Source organism: Malus domestica, chromosome 03, assembly GCF_042453785.1.
Source record: "Malus domestica chromosome 03, GDT2T_hap1".
NCBI lineage: Eukaryota > Viridiplantae > Streptophyta > Magnoliopsida > Rosales > Rosaceae > Malus > Malus domestica.
Genome location: NC_091663.1, coordinates 36,796,023 through 36,823,500, shown reverse-complemented (window position 1 = coordinate 36,823,500; position 27,478 = coordinate 36,796,023). Strand labels below are relative to the sequence as shown.

General features: G+C 38.7%; 7 protein-coding genes across 10 annotated transcripts; 4 read left to right on the top strand and 3 right to left on the bottom strand.

Annotated features, from left to right (window-relative positions):
- The first annotated feature begins 782 nt into the window (after window positions 1-782).
- LOC103432573 (xyloglucan 6-xylosyltransferase 2) lies at window positions 783-2,503 on the top strand. The gene has a single exon (XM_008370767.4). The coding sequence runs from the start codon at window positions 985-987 to the stop codon at window positions 2,329-2,331; it is 1,347 nt and encodes a 448-aa protein (XP_008368989.1). The 5' UTR covers window positions 783-984; the 3' UTR covers window positions 2,332-2,503.
- Window positions 2,504-3,430: 927 nt separating this feature from the next.
- Window positions 3,431-4,124, bottom strand: LOC103432571 (translocator protein homolog). Its single transcript, XM_008370766.4, has one exon. It carries the CDS (start codon window positions 4,080-4,082, stop codon window positions 3,504-3,506), a length of 579 nt encoding a protein of 192 aa, XP_008368988.1. The 5' UTR covers window positions 4,083-4,124; the 3' UTR covers window positions 3,431-3,503.
- Window positions 4,125-6,707: 2,583 nt separating this feature from the next.
- On the top strand, window positions 6,708-10,474 carry LOC103432570 (dol-P-Man:Man(5)GlcNAc(2)-PP-Dol alpha-1,3-mannosyltransferase). 2 transcript variants are annotated; one of them, XM_070818514.1, is made up of 13 exons: window positions 6,708-6,924; window positions 7,019-7,053; window positions 7,147-7,284; window positions 7,386-7,454; window positions 7,786-7,883; window positions 8,023-8,089; window positions 8,170-8,223; window positions 8,503-8,591; window positions 8,744-8,860; window positions 9,207-9,340; window positions 9,425-9,503; window positions 9,834-9,890; window positions 9,999-10,474. In XM_070818514.1, the coding sequence occupies exons 1-13, from the start codon at window positions 6,759-6,761 to the stop codon at window positions 10,168-10,170; spliced, it is 1,275 nt and encodes a 424-aa protein (XP_070674615.1). In that variant the 5' UTR covers window positions 6,708-6,758; the 3' UTR covers window positions 10,171-10,474. The 2 variants fall into 2 exon arrangements, with proteins under 2 accessions (XP_070674615.1, XP_008368987.1); XM_008370765.3 differs by having other exon boundaries at window positions 7,786-7,943.
- Window positions 10,475-12,334: 1,860 nt separating this feature from the next.
- LOC103432569 (heat shock factor-binding protein-like) lies at window positions 12,335-14,084 on the top strand. Its single transcript, XM_008370764.4, has 6 exons — window positions 12,335-12,414; window positions 12,529-12,773; window positions 13,097-13,150; window positions 13,285-13,308; window positions 13,385-13,427; window positions 13,713-14,084. Exons 2-6 carry the CDS (start codon window positions 12,771-12,773, stop codon window positions 13,856-13,858), a joined length of 270 nt encoding a protein of 89 aa, XP_008368986.1. The 5' UTR covers window positions 12,335-12,414; window positions 12,529-12,770; the 3' UTR covers window positions 13,859-14,084.
- Window positions 14,085-14,547: 463 nt separating this feature from the next.
- On the bottom strand, window positions 14,548-14,889 carry LOC103432568 (rapid alkalinization factor-like). The gene has a single exon (XM_008370763.4). It carries the CDS (start codon window positions 14,887-14,889, stop codon window positions 14,548-14,550), a length of 342 nt encoding a protein of 113 aa, XP_008368985.1.
- Window positions 14,890-15,822: 933 nt separating this feature from the next.
- Window positions 15,823-19,235, bottom strand: LOC103432567 (protein LOW PSII ACCUMULATION 1, chloroplastic-like). Of its 3 annotated transcripts, none has more exons than XR_529021.4 (9): window positions 18,896-19,235; window positions 18,443-18,546; window positions 18,157-18,292; window positions 17,722-17,953; window positions 17,130-17,287; window positions 16,810-16,998; window positions 16,605-16,701; window positions 16,370-16,466; window positions 15,823-16,118 (listed from the first exon to the last, which is right to left on the bottom strand). XR_529021.4 is itself a non-coding variant. In XM_008370762.4 (9 exons), exons 1-9 carry the CDS (start codon window positions 19,136-19,138, stop codon window positions 16,044-16,046), a joined length of 1,335 nt encoding a protein of 444 aa, XP_008368984.1. In that variant the 5' UTR covers window positions 19,139-19,234; the 3' UTR covers window positions 15,823-16,043. The 3 variants fall into 3 exon arrangements, 2 of the variants coding, with proteins under 2 accessions (XP_008368984.1, XP_070674614.1); XM_008370762.4 differs by having other exon boundaries at window positions 16,605-16,705; window positions 18,896-19,234; XM_070818513.1 differs by lacking the exons at window positions 15,823-16,118; window positions 16,370-16,466 and having other exon boundaries at window positions 16,516-16,701.
- A 5,606-nt stretch (window positions 19,236-24,841) lies between these two features.
- LOC103432566 (putative indole-3-acetic acid-amido synthetase GH3.9) lies at window positions 24,842-27,410 on the top strand. The gene is made up of 4 exons (XM_008370761.4): window positions 24,842-25,169; window positions 25,256-25,357; window positions 25,634-26,457; window positions 26,717-27,410. Exons 1-4 carry the CDS (start codon window positions 24,880-24,882, stop codon window positions 27,289-27,291), a joined length of 1,791 nt encoding a protein of 596 aa, XP_008368983.3. The 5' UTR covers window positions 24,842-24,879; the 3' UTR covers window positions 27,292-27,410.
- The last annotated feature ends 68 nt before the right edge of the window (window positions 27,411-27,478 follow it).

The following is a 27,478-nucleotide window of genomic DNA, read 5'->3' as shown; positions in this document are numbered from 1 at the left end:
GGGGCGAAATTCGCAGATGAGAGCTTCAACTTGGAAGCATATCGGCCCTGGAATATTGTCCATGGCAAATTCTAGACCTAATACTAATGGTTCACAGTTCTTCATGGGGTGTGATATCCACACACCCTATTTTACTTCTCACACACCTTTTTAAATTTCGGCTGTCAGATCGGATGAATTGAAGAAGATCAACAGACAGAAATTAGCAAAAGGTGTGTGTGAGAAGTAAAATAGGGTGTGTGGATAGCACACCCCTTCTTCATTTGCACTGCAATGACCCCGTGGCTTGAAGGAAAGCATGTTGTGTTTCGAAACAATTGTTGATGGATACAATGTTGTTGAGCAAATGAAGGTGGGTTCGAAAAGTGGGACTAAGTTTTCATAAACAATGTACTGTGAGTCCACGCGTCAGATTTTTTGTTATTTTTATTAAAATTATGTATTTTTCATTAAAATTTAAGTTCTTTTGTCATTTTTATTAAAATTTGAGAGTTTTTCATTAAAATTTAAGTATTTTTAATTAAATAAAATTATAGCATGATTTTTTATTAAAATAAATTTAACCCAAACTCTTTTTATGAAAGATCCATATTTTTTAATCACTCAATTATACGAAAAAAGAGAAGAAACTTTGAGTGTAAAGTAGGCCTCTATTCTTCCTCTCAAGTGGGTCCAAATTCCAAAGGCCCAAACCAAAAAACATTCTTTTGTTGTTTTTTGTTTGGTCTTTTTCTTTCAACTTCCGTACTGTTTTATAAAAAGAAACGCTTATTAAGTTTTTTTTTTTTTTTTGAAAGGAAGAAACGCTTATTAAGTTAAAAAACATTTCTAACATCGACCAAACCTCCGACATTGGCTTACAAAATCTTTGTCCCAAATCCATTTCTGTCAAAATTGTGGGTTCTAGGGTTTCCACTCCCCACCCACCAAAATTTGCCAAATTCCCCAATTTATTTATGTTCAATTGAGGTTCAAATTTCAGCTATGATATTAGAGAAATGCTTGGGAGCTCAACGATCGCGACGGATCCAGCGAGCTCTCCGGCACAGCAAGGTCACGATCCTCTGCCTCGTCCTCACGGTGGTCGTCCTCCGCGGCACGATCGGAGCCGGCAAGTTCGGAACCCCTGAGCAGGACTTCCTCGAGATTCGGGACCACTTCTACTCCCGCAAGCGGGCGGAGCCCCACCGCGTCCTGGAGGAGGTCCACTCGACGCCGTCCGACCCCAACAACTACAACGCCTTCGATTTTAACAAGATCGTGGTCGACGAAGGGGAGGACCGGCCCGACCCGAATAAACCCTACACTCTTGGACCCAAGATTTCGAATTGGGACGAGCAGAGGTCGAAATGGCTCCGGGAAAATCCTAATTTCCCAAATTTCGTCGGGCCTGGTAAGCCCCGGGTGCTTCTGGTGACTGGGTCGTCGCCAAAACCCTGCGAAAACCCGGTAGGTGATCATTACTTGTTGAAGTCGATTAAGAACAAAATTGATTATTGTAGATTACATGGGATTGAGGTGTTTTACAATATGGCCCTGTTGGATGCCGAAATGGCGGGTTTTTGGGCCAAGCTTCCGTTGATTCGGAAGCTCCTGTTGTCTCACCCGGAGGTTGAGTTTCTATGGTGGATGGATAGTGATGCAATGTTTACAGATATGGCTTTTGAATTGCCGTGGGAGAGGTACAAAGATTCCAACTTTGTGATGCACGGGTGGAACGAGATGGTGTATGATGAGAAAAGTTGGATTGGGTTGAATACCGGGAGCTTTTTGTTGAGGAATACGCAGTGGTCGTTGGATATGCTCGATGCTTGGGCTCCGATGGGACCGAAAGGGAAGATTAGGGAGGAGGCAGGGAAGGTGCTCACTAGGGAATTGAAAGGTAGGCCGGTTTTCGAAGCTGATGATCAGTCAGCCATGGTTTATATATTGGCCACTCAAAGAGAGAAGTGGGGTGATAAGGTTTATCTTGAGAGTGGATATTATTTGCATGGATATTGGGGTATTTTGGTTGATAAATACGAGGAAATGATTGAGAATTATCGACCTGGTTTGGGCGACCACCGGTGGCCGCTGGTGACGCATTTTGTGGGTTGCAAGCCGTGTGGGAAGTTCGGAGATTACTCGGTTAAGAGATGCTTCGAGCAGATGGATAGAGCTTTTAACTTTGGAGACAATCAGATTCTTCAAATCTACGGATTCACGCACCGGTCACTGGGTAGTCGAAGAGTTAAGAGAGTTAGGAACGAAACAAACAATCCGCTCGAGGTTAAAGATGAACTTGGATTGCTTCATCCGGCGTTCAAGGCCGCCAAGGTATCGTCTTCTTAGTTCACTCGTGTTACTTGATGTAGGATTTGTTAGAATCCGTATGCTATTTATCTGTCTCGTGTTAGATTTGGAGATAGTATTCTTTTGTACATTATAAATATGTGTGCCACTTCCCGAACGAAAATCAGAGAGATTATTCATTGTTTCCAAAAATTCCGATCAGTTTTGTAGACGTTATTGTGTTCATATTCATACTGTGGTGAGACTCGTTCAGTCTCGTGTTTGTGGATTATGCATGTATTACCCCCGAGTTTATACTGTAGCGGAGATAATTTCTTATCCCGGGAAACATAGTCCCGGGGTGTATACCCCGTCAAGAGGTATACACCCTGGACCCGGATAGGAACGTCCCTCGCATATTATTGTAAGTCCAGGCTCGTTGAATCTGCAATGGTTAATGGTTGGTTTTATGCATTAGGTTCAGAGATACTTGGTCTGTTATGTTCCATTCTCTCCTACCAAGCTAGTTCAATTTCTTAGTAGTTTGCCATCTCGATCTAGAGACTGGAGTTCTTTCACACTCTGGCTGTTTATGCTTCATTGGTGTCCCTGTATCTTCAACTAAATACAATTGCTCTACCACGTAGTACAAATCTTACAACTTTTCGGGTCTAAGCCCACACTGACCAACTAGGCTTAACTCACATCTGAAAAATAAGGACGACTTCAAACCAATAAGACTTCCCTCATTGCAAGGTAAGAGAGAATGTCAACCGTACACAAGGCTACCTTGCTTAGCGAGAGTCGGAAAAAAACGCCTATTGGATGCCATTTTACCCTTATTTTGTAAAAAGACTACATGAACCTGTGACCTTTCTTTACAAAGTTTAAGCGAACTCCGAAATATATGTGGATCATCTTAATAATGCTTTAAAATAAAAAAATTCAACAAAAAAATTTCGTTACTATTCATTTTAACAAAAAATCACATTTTTACATCCAAAAAAAACCCTTGTACTATTTATTTTAACTTTTATTTTATCTTTATCGTTAAAATTCAAAATTTTCAAGTCATTATAATTAGTTTTTCTTTAAAATAAAGTGTGTTTCGAATGCGATATAAGGGTTTCATAAGAAACATTTCTAAGGAGACTTTGCAAGACACAAAAGCTTATAGCAATTACATTGAGAAATGCATGCATACATAACATAAGCTGCTGTACAGTGAAACTTCAGTGGAATACAAGCTTAAGATTTACGACGGCCAAAAACGCAACCCACGCCAAACTCGGCTTCATAAGATCGGCAGCGACCGGATTCACACCCTTAAACACCCGAGAACATCCGATCATCGTCCCGAACATCCCCATGCACACGATCAACCCGACCCACGGAGCCCCCGCCCCGAACACAATCGGATCCCAAATCAAACTCAACCCTAGCTGGGCCAAGTAAATGGGCAGAGCCATCGGATTCTTGTGGAACCCACCTTCCGCCCACACGAGCCAAGCAGCCAGGCCCATGAGAAGGCTGGAGGCTATGCAGGTTAACCGCAGGGCCCACAGGGGAGGGATCCAGAAGGGCTTGGATCCGATGCGATATGGGTCGGATGAGCCCGCGTAGATAGCCAGGAGATGGAGAGAGACGGGGATTGCGACTGCCACGGATAGGGACCTAAGGCCGCGTTTGGCCATGTCCATTTTCATGTCCTTTTTGCTTCTGTGACCGCTCTTGTTCGTGGCGGTGGCCACGGCGGCGGTCGTAGGATCATCTGCCCTGCGTTGCTTGAGGTGGTCGGAAAAATTATCCATTTTTTAGAGAGAGACAAAAGGAGTGTTTTTTATTTTGTTTCTTTCTTTGTTTTGGTTTTGTTGGAGGAATTTCAGGTGGGAGATATATAGACGAGAGCGAGTTTGCAGGGAGGACACGTGGGCGGTGGTGGAGGCAAGGAGTGGAGGGGGTGGAAGACGTACACGTGGCTAATGGAGATTGTACTTGTACGTACGTAGTAGCAGATCCAGATGATTAACGGTGGAAGCTGAGTGTAGCCACACGTGGCCTGAGGGTTGGCTTTTAGAACCAAAAACTCGTTATGTTGAAGAAATTTTTAGTTATGATGAGAATACAGATTGTACATTATGTGTTTTTATGCAAGTGGTAGAAAATTTTAATTTTTAAGTTATTAACCTTTTAACACACATAACCCACCATTTATATAAGAATACATAATGTACCACATCGTGTAACGATCACATTGAAAAATCTCTTATTCGGTCGGTATTATAATGCATGGACGCATGCACGCACGTCAGGGATAAGATTTGCAAAAGTGCGATAAGATAGTCTTTGTCAAACTTGTATTCATCCAAATACACAACTCAGCTCAATAGTGCAACTTATACAAGTATGCTGACATACCGAACATGTTTTTGTCAAAAGATTAAATGATCCGAGTCACTGATTCTCGAAAAATCTAGGTGAAGATTTCCATGTAGGATCACTCCTAGCCTCCTACTACTACCCTTCACACAATCATCTATATACATTCAACACAAAATGTACAAAGTTGATAGTGTGAAAAAGTTGATGAAGTGAAACATTTGCATTTGTGGGTTTGAGCAGTATTTTTTGTTAAACGATAAATTTTGTTAGATTAGTCACCGACATGATTCGAACTCACGCCGTCATGCAATCAACTCATTTTCACCACTGTGGTAAAATGTCACTTGCGTGGGTCAAAGCAATTGACTAAAGTAGTGTGCCCGCCTCATCCATCTTGCGCCCAAGTTCAAATCCTCGTCCACGTCAATCAGGGACAACTAGTGATTGTTATTAGTATAGTCTGTATGGTGAACTCCAGCTTATTGAGAACCGTAGTTTGTTTACTAACTACTCATACGAGATTTGAAGCTTATCCAAGTTTTGGTTTGTCCGGTGCACCATTTTCAAGTGGCAGGAACGACATTGAAGGTTACAGGTATCACCGGGTACAACCATACAAGGAACTTCAAGATAGAATCCATTTAGATTGTATTTTACTGGAGTTCTAAATGTAGCTTGATTTTCATATATGTTATATTATTAAATCTGAAAAATATCACAAATAATTTGAGAGAGAGAGAGAGAGAGAGAGAGAGAGAGAGAGAGAGAGAGAGTTGGGAACTTGGGAGAGAGGGTAGGAGGAGGCTTCGGTTGAAGACGATCAGGCGGTGAGTTGAACATTTGACGCAGAGGAGCTTTCCGAGCTAGATGCTGGCACCAGTAGAATATTTCGTCGACGATGAGAGTACAACGGAGCAGTGGCGGAGCCAATGTGGAGCATTGGCCGTTGCTGACTCCAATAACATATATAATACCCTCTTTGAAATTTCGTTTGACCCTTATACTAGCTAGATAGATGAAATGAAGAGACCTTTAATCAATATTCTTTAAATTGACACAAATCAAAGCTACGTCATTTGTGTTATGTTTCATTTAAAAAAAGTTTAGCGTGTTAATTCTCAAACAAGATGAAGACTGATCAAATATGCAAACGCCTTCTTCTCCAAACTTTGTATCTCCTAATTCAAAGCTTCTCTAGTGTTCAAATTCGGTCAAACACACTCATCGCACTTGGTTGTGCCACATAATCCCAATAAGTATGATCAATTTTCGCAACCTTATATTTTATGCCCATATCGTTGTAAATTTTCAACTCTTCGTCACTGTGCCTGTGGAAGAGAAACAAATGGAATAGCACACAGAGAGAGTGGTATGTGAGTTTCTCTTGCAGATTTTTTTTAATCAAAGAACAACGTGCCTAGTCACCACCACAAAACACGGGGGCCATATTTTGGGCTGGCTCGTACATAAATATACGAGTAAATTGTAACAATGATCTCATAACTAAAAACTAAAATTTATTATCATGAGTCCCTTAACTCATTAAAATGTGCAGTTATCGTTCATTAACTAAAAATTCATTACTATTGGTCCCTCAATTTTAATCTAACTAGAGAAATGATCCTTCAACTTTAACTCCATTAGAGTAATGACCCTCAACTTTAACCCCATTGTAGCAAGGTCATTCAAACATAACTCATTTTGACACAATTTTAACGAAGTTGATGAAAATGACCAAAGCTTCATGTCTTGATGATTTGAGGGACCCCAATTGTGGTCATTCCAACATAACTTATTTTGATAAAATTCTGATGAAGTTGACAAAAATGACCATAGCTACACATTTTGATGAGTTGGAAGACCAATAATAATGGATTTTTAGTTGAGGGACCATTGCTCAAATTTGATTAAAATTGAAGGATCATTGCTACAATTTACTCTAAATATAAAGATTATATTGGGCCTATGTTTCTGCTTACCATCAACCCGGCCCGATTTCAAGCAGAGGTCAGATCATGGACTCTAGTATTCAAATCCAACGGTCAGGTCCTTTTTTAAATTTTTGGTACGTTTGAGCCTTGAGGTCCAAAGACGACGACTCAACCATGGCGGGCAGATCGACGGCGGCGACGCGGCCGAAACCCCCGCAGCGGCGGCGGATTTCCAACTCCTCGAACCCCAAATTTCTCAAAGACCCTAAATTACTCTTCTCTTCTGCCTTGCTCCTTTGCGATGCGATCCTAGTCGCCCTTATCATCGCCTATGTCCCCTGTAATCTATCCCTCTCTCCCTCTCTCCCTCTCTCCCTCTCTCCCTCTCGTATGTATGAATTCGGATTGGTGATATTGTGAGTGTTGGGTTGCAGATACGAAGATAGATTGGGACGCGTACATGTCACAAGTGAGTGATCTTCCCCAAGTTTATATCTTTTTTCTTTTGACTGTTTGGTCACTACGAAAATGTGCCGAGAAAATGACAGTATTTGATTGACAGGTTAGTGGGTTTCTTGGTGGAGAGAGAGACTATGCTAACTTAAAAGGCGACACAAGGCCGCTGGTTTATCCTGCTGGTTTCCTCTACTTTTATTCTGCTATTCAGTATGTTACAGGGGGCCAAGTTCATCCAGCTCAGGTGATCATTTTTTTTCGAATACGGAAGTTTTTCGGTTGATGTTTTTAGTTTTAACTCGTAGTTTTTGTCCGATGGTTTCAGTTTCTATTTCATGTTTGCAGATTTTGTTCGGGATTTTGTACATTATAAACTTGGGGATCATATTGTTCATCTATGGGAAGACAGATGTGGTATGACAAATTTCAGTCTTTTTGTGAATATGAAGTGTTGATTCTGCTTTAGCGCCTTTTGCCCACCGGTTTTGATGTTGCAAAGTTGTGATGGTTTAATGAACTATCTATTGTACATGCTAATTTATGACAAAATAAATGGAAGGTTTTTCCATGGAATTCGTAGTCAAACTAACTGTATTACATATTTGGATGTTTAACATAAGTGTTACCGGACATTGAAGATAACAGCGTATTGTTTCTCAGCTGACAACTTTGTTTTAAACTTGATTCTCCTCCCTTGTGTGTCAGCTCTGATTTTGGCTTCCAATTCCCTTTTGTTATTTTGCAGGTTCCATGGTGGGCTTTCATCTTGCTTTGTCTATCGAAAAGGGTTCATTCTATTTTTGCGCTTCGTCTTTTTAATGACTGTTTTGCCATGATGCTCCTGTATGCTTCGTTGGCCTCACTTCTTTACCAAAAGTGGCATCTGGGACTGATCATTTTCAGGTAGCATTCTTACATCCTTGATGAACTTTTGTGAAGATAAACGATGATTGTTTAACCTTGCCTTTTGTGATCTGTCAAGTGGAGCTGTTTCCATAAAGATGAATGTGCTTCTCTATGCTCCACCTCTACTACTCCTCATGTTAAAGGTAATATTAATTACATTTCTATAAGATTCGTGCATGAGTTAGTTGCTAAAATTTCTCAACCAGCAGCACATCTTTTACAGGCTATGAGTATCGGTGGAGTGATATCAGCTTTATCTGGTGCAGCGCTTGTACAGGTGCTTACCTCTTCCTTTTGTTTTCAACGGACCAATGTTTGCATAGGCTTGTAAGCTTTCATTTGATTTAGCCTTGCAGCCTTGATGTATATTCTATTATTTTTCTTTAACCATTTTTAGAATTCAGAGTAAGCAACTCTGGTAGTGCAGAAGTTGACTGTATGTGTTTTATTCCAACATCGTTAGGTGAGCTAAACTTCAAGATCCTTATTTCAAGAGCATTATCCTGTCAGGTGTTCATTTGTTGACAGCTATTTGCTGAATGGTATGGTTCTGCAGGTACTGTTGGGGATGCCTTTCATCATTTCTCATCCGTTTGCATACATCTCAAGAGCCTTTAATCTCGGTCGAGTTTTTATTCTCTTCTGGTACAATCTTTGAACAATAATTTATGATCTTTAAGAGAAATTTTTCCATTCGAATTTCTGTGCTCATTCAGCAATACATGGTCTATTTTTCATTTGAAATTCCTGTCATTAGTTCACTTTGTTGTTGAAAAATAACATGCAATTCTTTTCAGGTCTGTTAATTTCAAGTTTGTTCCTGAGCCAATATTTGTATCTAAGGCATTTGCAGTATCTTTGCTGATTGCTCACCTTGGTTTACTCACTGCTTTTGCTCATTATAGATGGTGCATGTAAGTATAACTGTACAATTCTTTTTAATAAGCGTTGTTGGGGAAGTGGCGTGGAGAATGTGTTAGGTGTATGGATCGTTCTATTTTTATGGCAGGGTAAAATTTTGTTAGGAAGTTATAAAGTTGAAGTTATGAATGTTCCTGCCAAAAGAAAACATTTGTCCTGATCTCGACATATTTCCACATTTGACAATCACAACCTCCTGATACCACTCTACTGGCACTAAGATACTCTTGCCTACAATAACATGCAATCCTCTAGTATCTTGACAAGTGATTGGTATTTATAGATGGCCAAATAAATATGTATTTTTGCTGAATATGTTTTTGTAATCGTCTTGTGCAGGCATGAAGGTGGACTCGTCAAATTTTTGTATTCTAGACTTGATCCTATAAAACTCAAATTTGCTCTTACAAGTTCATTCCCTTTGAAGAAGTCCTTCAATATCCATTCATCCAACAGGGTCCTTAGGAAAGAATGTAAGTAGCAGGCCTCTGTAATAAGGTTTTTTTCCTTACTACTTTTCCTTTTAACTGATACTAAAGTGGGCATGGTGATTTCAGATATTGTGACGACTATGTTTGTTGGGAATTTCATCGGTATTGTATGTGCTCGATCATTGCATTATCAGTTCTACTCGTGGTAAGTTTTGCTGGATGATATTCTGTATAAATCATAACTTGTAGCCGGACAGCTCTACTTAGAAATGCATGGTAGCTAATTTACAATATAGGATTTGTAAAAGTTGTATTCTCAAATGAGATGGTAGGAAAGCTGATCGCCTGAATGCACCTATTTTCTTTGATCCCGATGTCAATGCATAACCTGTGCTAATATGGCCCCTACTTTAGAATTACAGGGATTTCTTTTTATGGTGCTCCCCTACTCATGAAGTGGTATGGCGCGGTTCAATATTTATATTCATTAATTTTGTTCATAGCACTCAAAAGATCTTTATGTCTCTGACTGCAGGTATTTCCATAGCTTACCTTATCTATTGTGGAAAACGCCTTTCCCCACAGTACTCCGGTAGGCTGCTTTATCATTGAAATCCTTAGGCTACATAGTCTTCACTAATTCATGTATGATTACTACTTTGATCTGTTTTGTTGATTGAACTTCTTTTATTCTGGACAGTATACTGTTGTTTATCGGGGTGGAGTTTTGCTGGAATGTATTTCCTTCGAGCCTGTACTCATCGGCAATGCTTCTTTTTCTCCACCTAGTAATACTGGTCGGTCTATGGTCTGCCCCGTCTGAATATCCTTATGTGGACAACAAAGCATCGACAGAAAACAAAGATAAATGATGCTGCATTTACTGGATCTTCATAAACAACGCTTACAGACGATATAGATCTGCTAATGTAGAGGTTTTGCTTCTTCTCTTGGAAAAAGCATCAGGGTTTTGTTTCTTCTCTTGAAATTGTTGTTCCAGTGTGTATCAGTTATGATTTATACAATTGGAATAGTCCTCTTACTTCTTTTGAGAACACAGTCCGGTGTCGGAATCATTTTGAGTTGATGGATGATATCAGAAAGAAGGCAGCGAGTTTCCGTTGTTTAGCTTATAGTTTTTCGAGAATTTAAAAGTATTACACGATTGGCGAACTAGCTCTTGATCTAGTATTACTTCTCCTTTAAAATTTGAATGAGGTTTGGATTTGATCAAGGAAGATGGTGCATGTTAATTCAATTTGGTGTGCAAGAAATCAGTGAATATCTCCCAACGGATAGATTGTTGATTTTATTTTGTTTTGTTTTGTTTCCGCGGTTTCATTTCTTTTTTTCTTTCTTTGTAATATATAAATTTCAGTTAATAGAATATTCCAAAACTATATCCTTCTTACACGAGTACAAAAATAGTGCAATTGATTAATGTAGTCTCTAAAAATTCTCTCCTTGGTGAGAGTTCTTTCCCTTTTCCTTGAGAGTATTTCTCACTATCTGTGAGCCTTTCATTCTTGGATTTTTCCGGTGGCACCGGGCCTAGCTTCGGTTTGGGTCAATCGTCGTGTCTTTTCTTTTTTCTTTTCCTTCTTCTCTCCCTGCCTCTACAGTTATCTCTTCCCAATTCTCTCTTTGGTCTCCCCTGTTCCTCTACTCTTGAAGGTATACCTCTTTCCTGCCTATCTTCGATTCAATCGTCAGCCACGTTTCTTCTTGAGCTTGTGTGTCTAGTTCTGACGGTTGATCCAACTTGGATGGTACAACCACCACCACTTTCTCATTGTAATCTGTCGGTTTAGACAGAGTTGTTCGTGGGTATTCACAAACTTCATTCTGACAGTCGGCTTTGCTCACTTGGCTGCCACTCATCCCTTGTTTATGGCTGTGCTCTTGTAGCAACTTGTGGTTGGAGGTGACATCTGTGGAGGTGTTACTGGACGGAGGAGGGGAATCAACTGTTGGACCTGTTTCAGAGGGTGGAGATGGTTGTGGAAGCTTTTTTCTGTTTTACTTTAGTTTTAGGTCTTTTTTTGTTGTATTTCAAGTGTGTGTTGGGCCTTTGTTGTAAAGTGTATTTTTTGTAATAAAATTCCCTTTGACCGAAAATAGTGCAATTGATTGGATAATGGAATACCCTTTTTGTTCATTGACATTGGAGAAATTAATTATACTCGGGCCGAAAATGACATATATTCAAAATCAAACACTAACTATCGAATGACGAATGCAGGATTAAACGCTCTTAGTCATTTAAGTTGGAATCACTCGAATGCAAACCTATCACACTTCTTTGCCAACGACGTATCAATGTGCTAGGTTTAGCCTCATCAGAATGAATTGTAGTACATGAAACATACGTTCGCAATCAAAATGAATTATAGTACAAGAAAAATACGTACGCTCGGCGTGTACAAGATTAAAACATCAATTGTAGCTTTGGCCCAATTGGCCAAAGAGAAGACTCGTAAAGAGAGTATTAATTCTCAGGTGAAAACGTGCATGCTATTCTAACATGACGTGGGAGGATTAAAATTGTTAGATTATATGAATAGTCAAGATTTGTCTAAATGCATGTAAATGCACGAATGATAAATGTAGAGAATCGAGATCCTTTATCTTTATCTCTATTAGCAGAGAGCACACACTTTGTGTGTGTGAACAACCGCCCACCTCCTCTCACGTTCTCCTCAAGCGCAACCGTTTCAGTTCATTCAAACAATCTAAAAAACATCATGATTTTACTTGTATGAAAAAATGATGCTGGGATAATTTCTTTTAATAAGTGCATATTTTTATCTTATGTAAATATTTTGATACAAAATTACTATTTTATCCTCCTTTTGTAAATATTGTGTATCAAAAGTGAGGGTAAAATAGAAAAAATGGGGATATGATTGTTATTTTGTCAAAAGATACAAAATTACTATTTTGCCCTCCTCATGTCAACGCTGTGTATTCAAAAGTGAGGGCGAAATTGAAAAAAATGGAGCAAAAGTTGACAAGCCCTCTTCTTTTAATAGAATAGAAGAATATATTTATTCGATGCCAAAAAACACTTAGGAAATCTACAATTTTTTGGATTTCATATTTACTAGTAAAATCAGGTGAAGAAAGACTTTTAACTTGTGCCTATTTATTACCGTTAAATTAAATGTGCTAATTTTTTGGTCAATTGAAGTTATTTTCGTTCATTTTGTAATAGAAATTTGAAATTCCAGTGGCGCTCAGCTTCTCAACTTCCAAGTCATTGACTTTCCAAAAATGCCCATCATCACCTTGGTCCAGAAAAAGAAAATTTGAATTCAAAAAGAAGGGCATAGAAGTAATTTCGTGTCCAAACGAATCACCGGAACTATAAACCAGAGGCCACACCGCACCCAAAGGCCCCAACGCATCGCCATTGCAGCTACTGTACGGACGGAAGAAGGAGCAAGAAGAACACTTCCAAAAGTTGCAGAGAATGGTAATTTCAATTCTTCGTGCTTTATTTCGTTATTTTTCTGGAAATAAATCGTTCAATTTCGTCTAGTTTTGCCGTTAGGGTTCCTGAATTTTTCAACTCCGATTCGGTTCAATTCAAAATTTTGATTTTTCTAGCTACAATTTGAATGCCCAAATTCGTTTACTTTTGATATTACCGCAAAAGCTTCTGTCTTTCTCTCTGATTGTTGCAATTCGCCCAAATGTGCGTCGGTTTGGGCGATTGTTGCTCGTACGACGTGTCGTTAGGGCCACTCTGTGGAGCACTTTGGCTGTGTTTTGCTCTGAATTTGTTTTTCTCTGCAGGACGGGCATGATTCGGAGGATCCGAAGCAGAGCACTGCCGACATGTCTGCTTTTGTGAGTGCCTAATTGTTCTCATAGCTTTCTGAGTTTCGATTTTTGTTCGAAAAATGTAGAATTTTGAGATTATTGGATCATTTTTACAAGAATGTTTGTGTTGGTAATGATTTTTCGGTGTTTGTTTTTCGCAGGTGCAAAATCTTCTTCAACAAATGGTGAGTTTTTCTCGAGTTGAGGTGATGTTGGTTGAATCAAATAATTGACTGTTATTGATAAAATTTCTGTTTGCAGCAATCTAGGTTCCAAACAATGTCCGACTCCATTGTTACGAAGAATATCCTTTTCCCGTTTTCTTTAACTTTGAAAGCGTTTATCTGTCCGCGTTAGGGTTATGTCATATTCGGTTCTCAATTAGTTATAGATTCCTCCTATAGCCACAACTACCAGTATGTCTGATTAGTTTGAAGGAATTAGTCTGTGTATACTTTTTGATTTTCGGTTTTCATTTGGTTTCTGGTTTTTCCTGCAAGTTTTGATAGTTGGATCTTGACGGGTTTGAAACCTTACTATCCGTGTGCTATCAGTGAAATATCTGTTATGTTTCCTTAACTATGATCACTTGACGAGATGGGCTCTCGCATAAATGAGTTGGAGAGCAGCATCAACGACCTAAAAACAGAGATGGGAATGGAGGGCTCTCCGTCTCCAATGCAGCAGTCCAAGCCAGCATCAGATGAAGTGAAGCAAGATGAAGGTTCCGCATAAATTTAGTTACAATTCATGTTCTTGATGATAAACATAGTGCTCATCCTACATTCGATAAGGTTTTCGGTTTTTGTGCTATCTTTTCTTTGTCTGCGATTGTGTATTTGTGCTTGACCGATTGAAGCTGATGTTTCTATGAGATTATAAACACTCGTTGTGCTCTTGTAGCTAATGTTGTTCGCGGTCTATCATTTGAAAGTCATTAATATGAGATGATATCTTATCATGCGTTGTTTCTTATCAGAATTTAACAGTTCACTGCTGTTTGTTTATTTTTGAGTGTTTGGCTGCTGGGAAAACTTTGACATTCCGTAGCATCTTTATATTTCATAAAATTATACTAGTCGGGAACATCCTAGAACGATGATTTTCGAACTCGTTTACCTACTTAGACTGTGGTTGGCCCAGGTCAGACTTCTTCGTGCAGGGACTCACCTTTCAGAATAGCCCCAACCGAGTCGGCTCTGGTTAATCCAGGCATACACAAGTAGGACGACTCGAACACTGCTCTAGCCAGGTACTTCCCGGTTTGGGATAGATTGTTAAGTTAAATAACAAGGTTGATCAAGAAAATTTCGACTACAGTATTGTCGGGATAAAAACAGAAAGATAAGGCAATAGTATGAGCATTACAATTCACAGCATGATCTGTTACTTAAATCCATAACATAAAACAGCTACACCGGTGATCAACTCCGGCAACGGGCAATAGCAGTGCATCCGCGTTTGTAGGGGTTGCTCTGAGCACCTGACTTGCAGTTGTAGTAGGAAGCACCTCTGTGAGAGCAAGGCACGGTGTTTCTCTGCAGAGCTCCATAGCTTATGTACTGTGAGGTGGCCAAGATGCGCCTGCTGATCTCTGAGTCCATGCCAAACTCAACATCATGATCATCCATGCACTCTGCTACCGAACCCTCGCAGCCGGGTCTCAGCGGAACCCAGCTCACCCTGTGATCGCCCCCTGCATCAGCGGAGATGATCAGAGCGGCGACGAGGGCCAAGGAAAAGATAATGGTGGAGGAATTGGCCATAGTTTTTTGTATGGTGTGTTTTTGGCTGCCAACTTGTATTTATAGCTGCTGAGTTGTTATAAATACTATGAACAAGAGAAGAAGATAACCTAGGAAGGGACGAAAGGTTCAGTAAATGGAAAATTGGATGCTGATTTCTTCAAGGAGGTGATTACTTTGTTGACTTGCATTAATTCAACCTCGTTCCAATTGCTACAAAGAAAACTGAAATTGGAACAATCCATGACTTTGTTCAAAACCTACCAAGAAAATGAAATCAACCACTACCGGAAAATATGCTGGTAGAGATTTCATAAGGGCCGTTTTCGGACTGTTTCCGCTCGTAAGTGCTTTTGTTAGAAGTGCTTTTTATCATAATCACGTTGTGACTTTAATTGAAAAAAACTAGGTGTTTCTTGAAAAAGCAATTGGAATTTGGAAATGCTCACCCTCTCCAGAAATCGCTTATTTGACTTGGAAGTGCCTTTTGAGTTTTTTCTATCAAACGTTATTACAGAATTATTAGTTAGCAGAGAGCTATTTTAGCCGTTCTTGAAGCAATCTCAAACGAGCCACATCAAAACCAAAGCACGCTCTTTTAGCGATTCTTAAAGCAATTTCAAACAAGCCGCATCAAAACCAAAGTCGGTGTGTAACTACTCATTGAAATTGATATAGTTTTTTTAATTTGCGCCAGCAGGCACTACAACAACTTCGAGCCACTTAAGCGGACTTTGATTAAACTTCTTCCTACGTCAAGAGATTCAGACTATTCTTTTTGAAAACAACAGCTAAACCAGCCGTTCTATATTATACTCGGTCAGTTTGGTATAACGGTGGTTAGGGACGAGAACGAGAGTGTGTGAGAGTAAAACGCTTGACTACTTAAGCTACAAGCCCCCACAGAGTTATGTAACGGCATTCTAGAAAGGACGATCCAACCAAGAAACTGCGTTGTATATAATAAAAAATCGAAATATATTTCCACCCGTCTAAAATTCACTGTTCGTGGTAAAATTTACAATACATCAGTGGAATGTACATGAATTGTGCGTCTGCAGACGTATTAGTAATACAAAATGACCCGAAAGGGATGGAGTTGAAGGAAATCTTATGGGGGTTGGGAAGTGTAAGAACCAGATGATTGCCTAACAGAGGCATCCATAAAAACTCTCCTATCTTTCGAGTTTACTAAGTAATGCTTCTATTGGTGGCAGCTCCTGCACAATTTGTTGCCAGTCCGGCATGCCCTGCAAAGACATCGGAGTATATTACAGATGTATTCAACAACAAAACAATAAAAAGGGAAACGAAAAGGAGAGGATGACACTCGGAGTTAAGTTTTCCTTGGGTCGAACCAGTTTAAACGTTTGTAGGGTGTATGGAAATAAATGGAGCAAAAGAAACGCGTATATTTGAAATGAAATGCAGGAGATTAAATCTGCTATTTCAGAAACTCAAATCCAGAACTTAAGTAGCCATAAATGCAGTATGCACTTACTTTCCCTGATCTTCGAACTCGACCATCTAGGCGCAGTATAATGTAGACATCCTCTCCAGGAGCAACTCCTTCGGACTTTTGCTGATCCTTTATCCACCTAAACAAGCATATCAACACAATAATGCATATAAACCATACAAACCGAATAATGCATACAAACACAAAACATTTTGTTATTTAGAGTAATAAATTGATGGTCAAACAAGTGTGTAGACAATAAAGAGTAGCACGTAACCTTTCCCATTCTCCAGGGGATTCAACCTCAGCCCTGAATCGGATTTCAGCTTTTAACTTTGACTTTGCAGTTATAGACTGAGTTCGTTTCTCGAAATCTTCCTACCATTGGAGCCAACAGATATGGTGGGAAGAATGAAATAACTTATCGAAGTCTATCTCAGAACATGCATTGAGAACTATAGATGAAAGTCTTTGCATCTTACCCCAATAGAAGGAAGAGCAGCAGCTGCCTTTGAAGGTGTACCGAAGCCTTTCTTCTCTATTTGAGGTACCTTAACTTCATCCCAGATGACAGGAACTAAAAGAACACCTCTTCTCAGGAGCTCGGTTCGAAATCTTGCTGCCTGCTGGATACTTAAGGCAACAGTCTCCTTCTTCCCTGCCAAAATAACCTAAATTCTAGACTTTATCAGACCAATGGCATTTATCCAGATCAGGAAAACAGAAAATAGATGTAGAGAATTACAAGAACTGCACCAACGTATAACCTACATAGAGATAATGAAGAAAGAGCGGTACTCACAGGCCTAACAGTGTCTCGCAACTGCACAAGCTCAACAACCCGGTTGGTGGAGAGGCGCAATGGCAATCTTGATAGATTTTCATCGCGAGATATTTGTGAAAGTTGTTCCTCCTCCTTCTTGTTTTCCCATAAAAACAATGCCACAAGAACAATAAGACCTGTAGATTACTGATTCAAAAGCTTAGTCATATTAAATAGCAAGTTCCAAAGTTCACTCAGTATCTTATTCCATCCCTTGATCTCCCAAGCAATTGAAAGACATGACTGTCGATGAACACACAACCCAAAAGCTTACACTCGTGAAAGTTGGATCTTTTGGTTATTTTTTTTTTCTGCTACTCCCAATTTCTATGAGATACTCATTGAATGAATTTTAACTCCTACGTCTCCAGATATTCTATAAGATTATTACGTTCTGTTTTTTATGAAACAAAGTATCTTACAAAGAACCATATCTGACAAACGTAGTATTGTTATTTATAACAACGTTATCTCCTCAAAGTCACTCTATATGGATTAACTCAATACTTTTATACATAGAAAAGAGGGAGAACGGTACTTTTTATATGCAAGTAAAAGCACTTGATTTTACCTCCAACATTAACGGCAACATTGCCAGCAGTTTCCCAGAGATCAGGGGCATCATCACCACCTTGAAATGCACGGAACAGCCGGGGTACAGTAAAGAACGTTGAGATTCCTGCAGCTGCAGAGAATGCTACATAAAAGAATCTCCTAATCCCACGGAATGGTGCTTGGACTTCACTAATGAGTTTGAGATCTCTCCTAAAACTGTAGCCTATATCTTCCCCACCTAGTCTAGCCTGCATAAATAAGAAATAATTGTCATAAAAGATGTCCAAAGACAGAAGAAAACGTGGCAAGGTTTCAACAATAAATAACAGCTATTCATATGATTCCACCGCTTACAAACCCCAACCGGTTGAAACAACCAGAGGATGAGATGCACTCTCAAAATTACAGGACAAAACAAATTACAGTTAACAGTTTGAGTTTAGTAACAAACCTCTTCCTGCAATTCCTTAAATTCAGGCAAAGCTCTGAAAGAGGCCAAGTCGGGATCATTCAAAATTGTGCCAAATTTGAGGTCATATTCTCTCAAGGCGGTACGTAGACAATCAGCAGCTTTCCTTCCTTCCCCTCTTCCTCAGAATGTGAAACAAAAACAACACCTATCAGCCTAGCTAAGAATTAGTTGGAGGTAAATTCAGATAGAAAACATAAACTTCGGGCATATTTTCGATAGTCTGAGATGCATAAGGAAAACTAACAAAATAATCTGAAATCCCTACTTGTAGGCGTGACAGCAGGCTTTGTTATACAGTGCAGCCTGGGCCTCGATTGGGTTGGGATCCAAACTCAGTGCTGTTTCAAACTGAACTAAAGCATCTTTAACCTGAAAACTCCAGGATCATAGAGACACGATATCAAATACTTTCATACAGCACAAATGAGAGCTTCTTATTCACCAAAATCCAAGTTTCTAAACGTATGCAAATTGAAACAATGCTCAAAGATACAATATTTCTGCTTTCCCAACCTCAAAGTTCAACACATTAAACTAAAGATACGATATTTCCTACTTAGGAAACCGAAAACATTAATATCGACACATTATCAATAACATATAGACAGTACGTTCTTGATAGAAAACTAAAACTCAACACACCCATCTCACAAAAAAGTAAAATTCGCTCAAAGAAATCGAAAGTTGCGACGATTAGTAGGGAAATATGGGAAATTACCCGTCCTTTGGAGAAGAGCTGGAGACCCAAATTCACACAAGACTCGGGGGTGTCTGTATTGGCTTCAGTGGACTTAGAAGTTGAAGAGCAGGAGATGAGAGAGATGCGGGCTGAGTTCTGGTGAATTTGCAAATGGGTGAGGAACGCGGTTGCTCCGCCGGGAAGAGACGGCCTTGTTCGTGTTATTGGGTTCGAGAAGCGGAGCCGTAGGTGGTGATGCAGAGCCGGAGCAGCCACAGCCATTAGAGCGAGTTTTATCAACTCGCACCGTAAACCTTTAACACTCTGTTATCGACAGAGAGAAGCGGATCCAGTGTCATTAGTGCACCAACAACAGAAGATCCACACCGCCCATAACTTACCCTTCACTATATTTGGGTGGAGATAAACCTTTACATTTACCATCACCAAGGTTTAAAATATCGATGATATCAGAAATATCGATAGTCCAAAAACACAGAAATTTCAATGGAAATATCGGATATTATCGATATCGATAAAAATTGAATAAAAACCACGTAAATTATAAGAAAAACTTGGAAATTTTTATTGAAACTTTGCAGGATGTTTATTTAATCAATTATCTATTAGTTTATCACAAAAAAATTGGAAGGAAATGCATTGCATGATGGATTTAATTGATTTAAGTTGATTATATAGCAAGCTGGCAAACATTGTGAGTGTATAAAATATGTAATAATTAATGAAAGAAATTTAAACACATCATAATCATTTATATATAATGAATTAGTACAATATTTTACACTTTATACTTTGCATGGTAAGATACATGAGTGACTTAGTACCACATAGAGTTCCTATCAAGATCTAAAATATCGCTGATATCGGAAATATCGGTAGTCCAAAAACACAGAAATTTCGAAGAAAATATCGGGATAATATCGATATTTTAGACCTTGACCGTCACTAATGTAATATCCTATTATATTCGAGAAACGTCTTTCTAAATTTATTTCGATCTCACTTTACTTCTAAAATTTGCATAAATGTATTCTCTGAAACTCAATTTTACTTCACTTTGTCATATCCGTTAATTTCATTAAAAATTATGATAAGTTTGCTTATGTGGCATAATCAAGCGCACTTATTTGCCATATGTGTAAAATAATGTTAATTTTTTTCTAGATATTTTGAAATGTAAAAGAAAAATAAATTGGAACTTGGGGTCACTTTTTAATCAATAGGCATTGTGAAAAATGAAATAATATGACCTGATGAGCGAAGGGTCTCGAAGAGACGGGAATATATAATATGGAGTTCATTCAATAAGGGGCAACGAAACTCGTTCGATGTTGTTACTCGCGGATTGACTCGTATAGCCAAGTTAAACGCTTGATTTAGAGAGGAGACTCATTCAATTACACAAAACAAATGTATATGGAGTCCTACACACATATAGTACAATACATTAATAGGATAGATACTTAATACTAAGATTATAGTTGCTAAACACCTAATAATACATAGCTTTGAAAGATGAGAAGTCACAAACAATGAAATTTAATATAGAAACTATATTTATTGTCATGCACTACATCATACTCCTGTTCTCGAAAAAAAAAACTCGTCCTTGAGTTTCCTTGTTTTTTTCTCGATCTTTTGGATGACCTTTCAAATCTTTCCACAGCAGCCACATCAAAAGAAATTCAGAATTGTTAAAGTTTTCAAACCCACAAAACAAGTACATTCCACTTCCACGCTATTCCTAAGCTAGTACACCTTTGTTCCTTGTTAATAGAAATTGACTTCAAATCAAGCATATAAGATTTCCAAATTTGTTTCTTGTAAGGAGTAGGGTCGGAGGGATATTGAGGAACCACAATCAAATTCACCGATTCTTTTCTTCAAAAATTTCTACTCTAGATTGTGAGTAACGAAATCTTCCCAAACACAATCATTGTGCAAATGCAATGTTTTGACCTCTTTATGAAGCTATATATAAAATGTTTCCACCATTGTATTCATATTATGTGGATAACCCCAATCCACAAAGCATTTATCTCCTAGCAGCAGCAGTATACTCGTCGTCATCATCATACTTGTCGTAAATTGGTGGAGAATTCCAATTGATGAAACTAATCTCTTCAACGACTTGATCTTGAAACGGTTTTATAATCATAGCCATGACCTTTAGCCGCAACGGAAAACCTGCTCTAATACCATGCCCGATCTAGTTATGAAAGTGAGCCAAAGTTAGATAACCACTTGCACATGACTAGACACAAAAGGAATGGATTCCATTGACACCAAAACTTAGCCCCCAACAAGCTAAAGTTGAAAGTTGAAACAGAAACAACTGGATCTGTCTGTCATATTATATAACCACAATGCTTTCTCTGATATAGGAAAAGAGAGTTCAATTTAGTGAGTCACACCACCTATAAGGCTACAACATATATGAATAAATAGACCATATATTATATGCCTGATGCGGAAACAGTACCGCATTATCGCCGCGTCCGCACTCTCAAAAGTAAAAATCATCACAAAATTAATGCTGGTTTTTTAGTCTCGTTACATTAATTTGGCACACCTTCTCTTTTTCTTTTGTCCATCACTACGCAAAAGGCTGCACCAATTGTGCTGCCAAAGCTACAAATTAATGCTCAACCACAAACTCACAAACCCTTTGAGCAAAGATGTTTTTGTCGGTCCTTTTTGTCCTACTGTAAATTGTAATAGCACTTTCACATGTAAATGTTTTGATCTTGAGTGTAGGGCTGGCTTGCTAGTTGCTCATGAGAAAGTGGATGCTTTGGTGGAGTATATATGTTTAGAACCTGAAGATGGGACCATGCAATGCCCTTTCGATCGGCATATATTCGGCTGCTTTACAAAGATTATATACCAGTTCAACATTTCTGTTCTCTTTCTGAATTATAAATGATTTAATGAAGAACCCATCCCCATGTTACCTCAATCTTATCAGTTGTGTGAGTAAGGAAGTTCCCATGTTATGCAGTTATACGATAGAAATAAAATTCTTATATCAAATTCATCAATTTTATTTCAGCTAATTACTTTTAAAAGAGATTGCATGACAGTAAATTCAATCTTTTAAATCGGAAAACCCTAAAACCTATAGACAAAAGAAAACCCCTGAGAATAAAAGAAATCTGATCGATATGTTAACTCAGTCTTATCATTTGCTTAGTTCAGAAAGTTCTGTGCTATTGAGTGAGGATAGAAATAAGAATGATTCTCATGTCAAATTCATCAATGTATTTGAGCTAATTACTTTTAAACGAAAGACTGTGGGACGTAAACCCTAATACAATCATTAAAAAGGGAAAACCCTATAAAACCCTAAAGACAAAAAACCCTAATAAAGAAATCTCGTCAGATTGTGTTCGAAAACTAAGGATAGATAATCACATGCTAACCGTAAATAGATAGTCACATGCTCTTGATCTGTTTGGCCTAGCTAGCTGACGAATTTGTTACCTGATCAGTTATCACAAAAACGATACTGCACACTGGCATGATTGTGTTCGAAAACTAAGGATATCCGAAGTGGATTTGGATGGATATATATCACGAAACCAATGCACCCAAGAGTACATATGGGACTAATAATTTTTGAGTTGGGTGAGTGTGCTGAATATTATACTTAGAATTCTTCCAACCCAAAAACAGATATATTGGAGGCCACCATGATTTCAGTGGAGGTCCAGTACTCCCCCCTGGTCATGGAATTTTGATCAAAATCTAGGTCCAGTATAGTTTACTTTCTTCTACACCATCAACAACCTAGCCAGCTATGGAAAAAAGATTTCAATGTCAATATACAGCCATGTCTTGCTAGAATTATCATGCAAAGGAAAAAAAAGGTAATTATTGTGTGTGTAAAGATGCTTGCTTTGATGTAAGGAGCTTGTAGCTTGGTTCATTAAGAGCATTCACCATTCACCTGAAGTCTCGAGTTTGAATTCCACAACCCCCGGAATATCGCTCTGTAAAAAAAAAAATTCTGGCTGTGATACCTGCTAATTGGACGTCCATTTTGGATAAAGATGTGTCATTATTTTTTCTGCTGGGCGGTCGGCAGTCAGCTTAAGCATCTTGATCAACTCAATGAATGGTTGAGATTGTTTGTTTGCCACAAGAAAAGAAATGGCCTATCGATCAAATCCCATCATAAAAGAGAAGCTGCAAGAAATTCCTTGTAATCCAATCCAATTTCCTAAATGTGATACTTAGGAATAACTTTAATTTAATGTCGGGTTTTGAATGACCTGACCTCTTGATGCCTGCTGCAACTTCCAACTTGGCCAACTTGGCTTTGTTGTTTTCGAGTGGCCTTTCTAGTGCAGGTGCAGCTTGTTAACTACCAAAGATGGTAGAAATTTTTTAGTGTGATGCCGAGTTATGTTTTAACATGGGTGAACGACAAGGATGATAAAAGAGCTCATAACTACATGATTGCATTGGTAAAACAGTGAAGGTGTGATCATCACACCTGAAAAATTACTCGAGCGATTATTGATGAGAATTCAATGCAAATACTTCTTTTTTTATTTGTGTTTTACACGTCGCATTTTGTTCTGAGAGATAGAGGGGAACAGAAACTGAGAGAAAGTTGGTGATTTTAAGCTTTCTTCACACTTTAATTGACGCAGGAAAGGAGCAAAAAGCTCTATATATCTAGCATGTGGACAATACATGATGTAGAACCAGATAAATAAAATCAATGAGCATTTGAAAACCCACGTCACGTTGTCCTGTTATCAAAGTTACAAGTATAGACATGATTATATATACTTCTAATCACCATCAATTAGTATGGAGGAGTTTAAAGGAAATTTGACTGAAATGATCGATATACAAATCTCGATTGGTGAAATAATCGAATCCACAAATCTCAGTTGTTGAAATTATCACTTTTTAATATCTGATCGAAATGTCGTTAATATTTCATATATTACTCGATCAAATAAGGAAGGGGTCATTTCAACGATTGGAATTTGTAAATCGATCATTTCAACCAATTTTTGAGTTTAATTTACATGCCTACATATCTGCCCTCCTGTTGCGTTTTCCAAAAATGGAGATGATCTCCAATCAAGCATGTTATGGTGCAATTAGCAAGAAAAATATCCCAACTTTCTGATTCTCGTAATGTTAGGGACAATATATCAGTGGTAGAACACCATCCTAGTCTTGATGTAACATAATTGTGGTTACAATGACCCCTTAATTTATCTAGCATACGTGTGCTTTAAAACTTTCTCGACCAATAGTGTATCACAACATATATAACATAAGAAAATTGGTTTAGATGAGGATTTTACAAATTTCAATTGTCGAAATAATCAAAATCTAACAACGATAACATATTAATCAAATATTGACGACATTATCAATTAAATATTGACGACATATCAATAAAATTCCAAAAAGTGGTCATTTACGCAACTGGAATTTATATTTTCCTCATTTCAACTAGCTTCCCTATTATAATTAAAGATGGACACTAATCAATGAATGTGGATTACGTTAGTTGACCATAGTTGTGTGTTCGTTCCGAGCCGCACTATTTATGTTCTCCAATTAAGAATCTTTAGATGTGAAAATCATGCATGTAGTGAAAAACAAAACTATGAAATTGTTTAATATAAATATCATGCATTCCATGTAGAATTGCTAGTTGTTAGTGGTAATTGGTGTAGGGGACAGAATAAATCTGAAATGTTTAAATAAACTTTTAGTGAACAATTTTGATGCGTATAGCTCATTGTTATAGTTCGCAGTTTGCACTCATGATCGTAGGGGCCAAATTGTTATAGTTTCTACAAATCATATGTAGGGGCCACATTATGGATGGCGTCAGCACCAACTGTTCCCAATCAGGTTGCAGTGATGTGGAAATGCAAAACAGAATTAAAAGGCAAACTCATTATATATAGACCTATTGGGTTCTAAAACTATATATTGAGCAAGAAGAAGAGCTGTAAACTAAAAACATGGACGGGAAGAAACTGGAGTACAAAGGCGAGGAGGCATTGAAGGAGATTGAGAGGCTCACAGCCAAGGCTGGTAGAGTTCAGTTGGACATTTTGAAAGAGATCTTAACACGAAATTCGAAAACCGAGTATTTGAGTAAGTATATGAAGGGATCAAAAGATGTATCAGATTTTAAGCTATGTGTTCCTGTCATTAATTACAAGGCCATTCAGCCTTACATCAAAAGGATTACTAATGGTGAAGACTCGTCTCTCATTACTGGCCACCCCATAACTGAAATATTGTGCAGGTAGCTCTGCCTTTTCCTTTGTTTACTTGTTTTTCTATTTCTTTTTTATCAATTTTTTTTACTCACTTGGCTTATTGCATTTGCAGTTCAGGAACTTCAGGAAGAGAGCCCAAGATGATGCCGTCGATCGCAGAAGATCTGGATCGTAGAACCTTTCTATATAATCTCATTATGCCAATTATGAACCAGTTAAATATCATAACTACTCTGTCCATTAATTTATTGACCTAAGATTGTAACTATAGTATAAGGAACTGTTATCGGCACTTAAAAAATATGTAGTCCCTATGAACTTGTCTAAGGGAAATATCTCTCTTGTGTTTTTATTAACAAAAAAAGGCTAGAAGGACCTTTTTGGGGTGCCAATAAGTTTACGGAACCCAGTAGGATGTATATGTATCTATCTTGATATGCAAAAGTATATATATACAGTTATACCCACGTGTTTGATATTCTAACTGCAGGTATGTCCCTGGACTGGATGAGGGCAAGGCTATGTTCCTCTACTTTGTGAAGGCAGAAATGTCAACACCTTGCGGCTTACCAGCTCGAACGGTACTTACCAGCTACTACAAGAGCAGCCACTTCAAGTGTCGTAGCCCTGACCCTTTCAACAATTGCACAAGTCCCGACCAGACAATTTTTTGCAATGACAGCAACCAAAGCATGTATTGCCAACTCCTATCCGGTATAGTCCACCGCCACCAAGTCCTGAGGCTTGGCGCCGTCTTTGCATCCGCCTTTCTCCGAGCCATTTCGTTCCTAGAACGAAATTGGATCAACTTTTGCAATGACATCCGTACCGGCCAATTAGACCCTTTGATCACAGACCCAGAATGCCGGTCATCAATGGCTCCCTTAATTTCTGTCCCTAACCCTAGTCTAGCCGATGAGATCAATGAAATTTGTAGCCTTCCATCATGGAAGGGAATTTTATGCCAGCTTTGGCCTAAAGCGAAGTACATTGAGGCTGTTGTCACGGGGTCTATGGCACAATATATCCCAGCTCTAGAGTACTATAGTGATGGAAAACTTCCCTTGGTTTGCACCATGTATGCTTCCTCAGAGTGCTACTTTGGCGTTAACTTGAAGCCCTTGTCTGACCCCGCTGACGTGTCGTTTACCCTTTTGCCGAATATGGGGTATTTTGAATTCATACCTTTGAGAGAGAATGGGACTCGGCTCATGAACATAGATGATGATGAGGAGGTGCGTAATGACAAACTTGTTGATTTGGTGCAAGTGAGCCTTGGCTGCTATTATGAACTGGTGGTTACCACCTTTGCTGGTAAACTTATATTAATTTTGTTTCAGCACTACTTCATTAATTTCTTTTTCTCCTAATTAAAGTGCTCGTTTAGGAGTGCTTTTAGAGTGGCGAAAGACGCTTTTGGGAAACCAAGAATGCTTATAGTAGAACAATTTTATGTGTTTTTGAGTTACAAAACCAATATTTCTGATTCTTACAAAAGCACTCACAAACATACCCTAAGATTGTTTAGTACCTACTTAGTTAATTGTTTTGAGTCTGATGAACCATTAATCAGGACTGTATCGTCATCGAGTCGGTGATGTGCTCCAAGTGACTGGATTTCACAATAAAGCACCACAATTTCGGTTCATCTGTCGGAGGAATGTTGTTCTCAGCATTGATACTGACAAAACTAATGAGGAGGACTTGCACAAGAGCGTTTCTGTAGCAAAAAAGTTGTTAAAACCCTTCAATGCTCTTCTTGTGGAATACACTAGCTACGCGGATACGTCACGTCTACCCGGCCACTACGTAATGTATTGGGAAATTATATACCATGGATCAATGGTGGACTCAACAGCCCCACTTGATGATAAGGTGATGCAAGAATGCTGCATTGCTGTCGAAGAGGAACTTGACTACATCTATCGCCGGTGCCGCGCGTATGACAAGTCCGTAGGGCCGCTTGAGATTCGGGTGGTGGAGCCTGGGTCATTCGACGCGTTGATGGACTATTTCATCAGCCAAGGGGGTTCGATCAATCAATATAAAACGCCGAGGTGCATCAAGTCGAATAAGGCGCTTAAGCTGCTTGATTCTAATGTGAAGGCATGTTTCTTTAGTCCAAGAGATCCTAAGTGGATCCCTTAGACTCAGAGTGTGTTAATGATCATAGTCAAGATTAGGACTCTTTTTGTTAGTCTTCATTTTCCTGCTACTGAACCAATAAAGATTCTGCACCTATAAGCTGTTGGTGCAATAAGTTTAAATATGCATTTGCAGCCCATATGATACGCACCTTAATTTGATTATGTATTCATCATTTTTTCACATTAAA

Bases quoted from the DNA above. Each gene is read 5' to 3' on its own strand.
- LOC103432573 (XM_008370767.4), top strand. From the start codon at position 985: ATGATATTAGAGAAATGCTTGGGAGCTCAACGATCGCGACGGATCCAG.
- LOC103432571 (XM_008370766.4), bottom strand. From the start codon at position 4,082: ATGGATAATTTTTCCGACCACCTCAAGCAACGCAGGGCAGATGATCCT.
- LOC103432570 (XM_008370765.3), top strand. From the start codon at position 6,759: ATGGCGGGCAGATCGACGGCGGCGACGCGGCCGAAACCCCCGCAGCGG. The intron at 7,285-7,385 runs GTGATCATTTTT...TCATGTTTGCAG, and splicing joins GCCAAGTTCATCCAGCTCAG to ATTTTGTTCGGGATTTTGTA. The intron at 8,224-8,502 runs GTGCTTACCTCT...ATGGTTCTGCAG, and splicing joins CTGGTGCAGCGCTTGTACAG to GTACTGTTGGGGATGCCTTT.
- LOC103432569 (XM_008370764.4), top strand. The intron at 13,151-13,284 runs GTGAGTGCCTAA...TGTTTTTCGCAG, and splicing joins CTGCCGACATGTCTGCTTTT to GTGCAAAATCTTCTTCAACA. The intron at 13,309-13,384 runs GTGAGTTTTTCT...TTCTGTTTGCAG, and splicing joins AAAATCTTCTTCAACAAATG to CAATCTAGGTTCCAAACAAT.
- LOC103432568 (XM_008370763.4), bottom strand. From the start codon at position 14,889: ATGGCCAATTCCTCCACCATTATCTTTTCCTTGGCCCTCGTCGCCGCT.
- LOC103432567 (XM_008370762.4), bottom strand. From the start codon at position 19,138: ATGGCTGTGGCTGCTCCGGCTCTGCATCACCACCTACGGCTCCGCTTC. The intron at 16,706-16,809 runs GTAAGATGCAAA...CTCCAATGGTAG, and splicing joins CTGCTCTTCCTTCTATTGGG to GAAGATTTCGAGAAACGAAC. The intron at 16,119-16,369 runs GTAAGTGCATAC...ATGTCTTTGCAG, and splicing joins GAGTTCGAAGATCAGGGAAA to GGCATGCCGGACTGGCAACA.
- LOC103432566 (XM_008370761.4), top strand. From the start codon at position 24,880: ATGGACGGGAAGAAACTGGAGTACAAAGGCGAGGAGGCATTGAAGGAG. The intron at 25,170-25,255 runs GTAGCTCTGCCT...TTGCATTTGCAG, and splicing joins ATAACTGAAATATTGTGCAG to TTCAGGAACTTCAGGAAGAG. The intron at 26,458-26,716 runs GTAAACTTATAT...ACCATTAATCAG, and splicing joins GGTGGTTACCACCTTTGCTG to GACTGTATCGTCATCGAGTC.